We start from the raw sequence: 6,000 nt of genomic DNA on the forward strand, positions 1-6,000 counted from the left end.
ACTTGCTTTCAAGCAGCATGATAGATCTATAATTCACATTTCTATGTGAATTTGGTCGGGTTTGTTCATTAAGGCACAAGTATAGTAGGGCTGGGCCATATATCAAATTAATTTGATTAATTCAAATATATGTTTTTGAGCGATATTCCAAATGTCTATATCGCAATAATCAACGTTTAATTTGTTCTGTTTTTATGAGCATTTATGTCCGCTTGTTCTCATGTTGTCTTCTTGGTCTCGTCTCCTTCGCTCCTCTGTGCTGTGTGCAATGGCTTGTAGGCTGTGCACCTTCCAATTTACACACACACACACCAAGCCCCTGCCACGCACAACAACAAAGATGAGAGATCACTTCCTCCTATCTGACAAGCGGATTCAACTCACTATTTCCATTTGAGGTTTGGTCCACCGGAAACATCGCTCATATGGACACTGAAACACATTGAACAATTATTTTACTGTAATAGAGGAGAAGTTAACCTTTTTAACGATACCCTTTTTATGTCTCAACTCCTCAAATTGCAAGCAGGGCAGAGAACTAAAACAAGAGTATCAATGAACATTGATTCTGGAAAATGTATGCTTAGTTTGTCACACAAGGCATTGTGTTACCACATACCGTTAGCAGCATTTTAGCCAAAGTCTGTGTTTTATAAATGTGCAATAAGCATAAAACACAATTATATAAGGAATTGGCAACTTGTTCTCATTCTCATAACAGTTAAACTGTTCTACCTTGTTAGCAAGCAAGTAGATCAAAGTTGATCAGCTTGAAATATAAAGATTAGCTGGCTACTCACTAGCACATGAGCTTGTGCTTGAGAGATTGTTTATGAGACCTGTGTTAATTTTCTATAATGCCTGCTACAAGAAGTTAGTCATTATTAGTGAATGTGCATTATGCATGGTTCTGGTATAATTTTTTTTACAAAAAGGGCATTTTCATAAACAGACTTGAAATCAAGATCAGTGATTATTGCAAAAAAGCAGATTAAACTATAATAAATAAAAATACATTCTTACTGGGTCTTATGGTTGTGGAAGGCTTATATTTAGCCTAGGTATAACTTCCTGAATTCATTAGATTATTACTTACTGTCTGAAATACAGTGTATTGTACCTTTAAATTGTACAACAAAGCTTATTTAGAAAAAAATACATATATAACCGAGATCTATATCGTGAATCTGCCATAAGTCCGAAAAAAATAGAGATATGATTTTTAGGCCATATCGCCCAGCCCTAACGTATAGCAAAAGGTTTTGCAATGAAAATCAGTCCTCTAGTTGTTGGACAAGTTCAGGTAAGCAAGAACTTCTCTGTTCCATTCAGTTCCAAAACATTTAGTCTCTACTGAACAGGACCCTGGTTTGTGACTCAACGCAACACCCTGTTGAGATCCCAGCAGGGTTGTTCTCTCATGAGGACATTGCTATGGGAGACCTTCAAAGAGCGGCTCTGACTGTCTGACTCAGCTGAAACTGAGAAAGGGCTCTGGTCAACTTTCATTCTCCATGACCACAACAAGCAACTATCAACATCAAAATAGACCTAAAAGTGTAGGGATGAGCATGCAATAAAATATCTCTCAGAGTTTAAATCAAAGACGCCCAAGTGTTGTTATTGAACAAGCTTTTTCCAGATTGTAGAATGAATATCTATCTATCTATCTATCTATCTATCTGGCGGCAGGTGGCTTAGTGGTTAAGAGCGTTGTACCAGTAACCGAAAGGTCGCTGGTTCTAATCCCCAAGCCGACTAGGTGAAAAATCTGTCGATGTGCCCTTGAGCAAGGCACTTAACCCTAATTGCTCCTGTAAGTCGCTCTGGATAAGAGCGTCTGCTAAATGACCAATTATTATTATTATCTATCTATATATATAATATTTTATTGTGGGTGCCACCATATTATCTTTTGGAGTAAGGCTAAATCTTAACCTCCTTAAGATGTGGCCCTCTGTGTCTTCCTGACCTCTTTGCCCCCTTCAGAGGGGCATATATACTTGGGTCAATTGTAGCCATCTCCATGAGAAAGGGGAACTGAGCCAGTGAACAAATGATCCCTCCAACAGGCTTACACAAGCTTAGCACTGTTGACATGTCCAAACAATCACTGGAGACCACATTTCCAGGCAGACTTTGACCATCAAAACGTCACACTTGTACTGTGAGCACATACCAGGAATTGTTCCGTCATCACACTTCTTGTGAATTTGGAGCAGACATGTTTTAAATATAAAAGATAGCTTCTCCTCACAAGACACATACACTGTGACGTGTAGGCTACTATAAAAAAGACGAATGAGTCAGCAAGTTACAAATACATTACCTTACTATCCTACCCATTGTGTGATCTTTGGACGTTCAACTCCAATAAAGGCTGTAAAAAATATATGCAAGCAAAGAACTGCAAGCATTGTGTATCTATTCGGTCATACTGATCATTAAAGATAATTTAAAATGTATTTGTATGGCAATGTTACTTGATATGCAGTCCCGTGTAGCTCAGTTGGTAGAGCATGGCGTTTGCAACGCCAGGGTTGTGGGTTCGTTTCCCACGGGGGACCAGTATGAAAAAAAAAAAGGAAAAAAAATGTATGCACTCACTAACTGTAAGTCGCTCTGGATAAGAGCGTCTGCTAAATGACTAAAATGTAAATATGGTTAGGTCTACTTTTTTTTTCCATGTGAGAAAGTAGGCCTTGGCTATATATAGCATGTCGTTGAATATATAAACACTAGTATAGCAACACAGACATGGCCGCATAGTCATGAGTCACAAGACGCCTCAAGCATGGCATGGTTTCAGTTTTTGCAAGCAATTTGAAACAAATGTAATACGGTGGTGAGAACGCATTGCCACAATGTTATTACGATGTTGCAAATAAATGCTGCATGTTTTCACGATGATAAACTGTTGTAGGGCGATATAATGTAACGAGTTGGCTAAGTATACCAGTTCAAATAATTAAATTGATCTGACGATGCACTGTCGACAAAAGTAAGTTTGGCCTACATTAAATAACTTCAAACAGAGACAGAACATGAAGCCTACCGAAGAGCGAAACATTATAACAACGCCGGATCGTGCAACAATCCACAGCACACATCATGGCATGCGCGTAATATCTACAGATTACATTATATGTGCGCCTTGGTACATGCATGTTTCTTTCAACAATTCTCAAAACAATTAAAGTGGACATCAACATACAGTGGTTTGATCCATTCCAGTGTTGATTTCTGATGGACGAGCTGAAGGGACGGGGTGCCCCAGGTACGAGGCCCTTCTCAGGGATTAGACATCCTCGGTTCTGGTGGTAGTAATCCATAGTTAAAAACGGGTTCGGGCTAGGCGTGAGTCCCACCACATCCTCACTGTCGTACATCATGCAAAACAACTGCAGCCCGAAATAGAAAGCGAATTTCCTTTGATCTCCTCCCGTTCAAATAAAGAAGACAAGAGACGGTTTCAAAAACACCGAGCGCAACGAAGGATGTCATCACATATCGCGGAGATAGAACGCATTGGAGGGTTTCCTCCCTAACAGAGTTGTAACAATATTACAACAACGTAACAACTTCTTGTTATCCAATTTATCCGATGAACTGACGTAACCGACCTATATTGTGGTTTAATTCAGTGGGCACAAACGGTAGCAAACAAACGGTTGTGATTAGGAAAAATCATTAGGCAAAATGTTCAAACATAATTATTCCGTCCGTTATTTGCTCCGCTCGTTTTGGGAATATATGAGTCCACGATTCAGTGTTTTTGAATGGTGTTTCTTAAGCTGTTGACCAACTCGGGCGACACAGGGATAAAAGTGGACCACGCTATCCCGCCCGTCGAGCTGCCTTTTCACTCCAATGCAAGCATGTGTAGAATGCCAGTACTATAGAAAAGTCGCCTATGATAAATTATAGTCCAGCGTCAGTGAAGTGTCCACCCAATCTCGTATTTAGAGATACAGTATGTCGCCTCACCAACCGAATCAAGTGGAAATAGATATTATAATTCCAACTCCAACTATGACAACACCATTACGGATAATATGTCCAGGAGTAATATCCTATCTCTTCGATAGACGACGGCGAACGCTATAATATTTAATCTCAAACACAATAGGTTTAAGATTCGCCGAAAAATCTCGAGAATCTGTTGAGCATCCTGTTGTTTTCGGGCTCCTCGCGTTACATAAGGATACTTGAGGGCCGGCGTCCATGTCTTGTGAAGGGACCTCTGCTCACCGTTCATTCAGTTTCCAAATCCTGCCCTGCAATATTTGACGAGTATCAGCAGCTGCGCATTAGCTCCACCTACCCAGCCTCACTTCTCCTTCCTAAAACTTCAGCTGGGTGTTTAAAACCGGAAGCATCCCGTTTTGGGGAAAAGCATAGCGGAACAGGCGAAGCCCGTAAACCGGCTCAGGCGTTTCTTTTACGCCTGCTACCTTAGGTTACCCTTCGTCTGTCTATCAATTTAAATTTCAATTTCAATTTTCAATTTAAGGGCTTTATTGGCATGGGAAACGTATGTTAACATTGCCAAAGCAAGTGAAGTAGATAGTAACCAAAAGTGAAATAAACAATAAAAATTAAATCTCAGCTCTCCCTCACTGGCTCCGGCCAAATGTAACCTTCTCAGGTTGTAAATCATAGAGGGGGGCATTTGATGTAGTTGAAGGATTTCAACAGATGACTCTGAGGTGGAGTATCTATTCTGCATGAGATTTGAAGTGGAACATGATAATAACAGTACAGCCCTAATTGATCTATGACTGTAGTGGGACTTGACAGCAACTGGGCTGTCATTTTGTTACAATGACTGAAGTCGGCCAATGGCCCTTTAAAAGTGCACAATGCAGAAATCTCTCTGCCATTTCCTGGTTGCTAAAATTCTAATAGTTTGCCAAATGTTTGTTTATTGTACAAAACAAGCAAGTATAGTGTAGAGAATCATTGTACCATCTAAACCGCTATTAAATATATTTTCCATAACCAAAAATGTTGTACACTGAACAAAAATATAAACGCAACATGTGAAGTGATGGTCCCATGTTTCATGAGCTGAAATAAAAGATCCCAGAAATGTTCCATACACTCAAAAAACGTATTTCCCTCCAATTTTGTGCACAAATTTGTTTACATCCCTGTTAGTGAGCATTTCTCCCTTTCCAAGGTAATCCATCCACCTGACAGGTGTGGCATATCAAGAAGCTGATTAAACATCATGATCATTACACAGGTGCACCTTGTGCTCGGGACAATAAAAGGCCACTCTAAAATGCGCAGTTTTGTCATACAACACCAAAGATGTCTCAAGTTTTCAGGGAGCGTGCAATTGGCATGCTGGCTGCAGGAATGTCCACCAGAGCTGTTGCCAGATAGTTTTATGTTCATTCCTCTACCATAAGTGTCCTCCAACGTTGTTTTAGAGAATTTGGCAGTACATCCAACCGGCCTCATAACTGCAGACCACGTGTATGGCGTTGTGTGGGCGAGCTGTTTGCTGATGTCAATGTTGTGAACAGAATGCCCCATGGTGGAGGTGGGGTTATGGTATGGGCAGGCATAAGCTATGGACAACTAACACAATTGCATTTTATCGATGGCCATTTGAATGCACAGAGATACCGTGACGAGATCCCGAGGCCCATTGTCATGCCATTCATCCGCCGCCATCACCTCATGTTTCAGCATGATAATGCACAGCCCCATGTCGCAAGGATCTGTACACAATTCATGGAAGCTGAAAATGTCCCAGTTCTTCCATGGCCTGCATACTCACCAGACATGTCACCCATTGAGCATGTTTGGGATGCTCTGGATTGACGTGTACGACAGCGTGTTCCACTTCCCGTCAATATACAGCAACTTCACACAGCCATAGAAGAGGAGTGGGACAACATTCCACAGGCCACAATCAACAGCCTGATCAACTCTGTGCGAAGGAGATGTGTCGCGCTGCATGAGGCAAATGGTGGTCACACCAGATAC

The 6,000-nt window shown here is 41.0% G+C and overlaps 1 protein-coding gene across 1 annotated transcript in view; it reads right to left on the reverse strand.

The window, feature by feature from the left end:
• Positions 1 to 4,245, reverse strand: part of LOC311122271 (retinoic acid receptor alpha-B-like) — a 43,290-nt gene extending 39,045 nt beyond the window's left edge. Inside the window, exon 1 of the mRNA XM_084196660.1 lies at positions 3,215 to 4,245. Coding sequence (XP_084052786.1) covers positions 3,215 to 3,392 — 178 coding nt within the window. The 5' untranslated portion in view covers positions 3,393 to 4,245. The remainder of the gene's footprint in view (positions 1 to 3,214) is intronic.
• Between the last annotated feature and the right edge of the window lie 1,755 nt (positions 4,246 to 6,000).

The sequence above is a fragment of the Coregonus lavaretus genome (assembly GCF_964263955.1).
Source record: "Coregonus lavaretus genome assembly, contig: HAP1_SCAFFOLD_2351, whole genome shotgun sequence".
NCBI lineage: Eukaryota > Metazoa > Chordata > Actinopteri > Salmoniformes > Salmonidae > Coregonus > Coregonus lavaretus.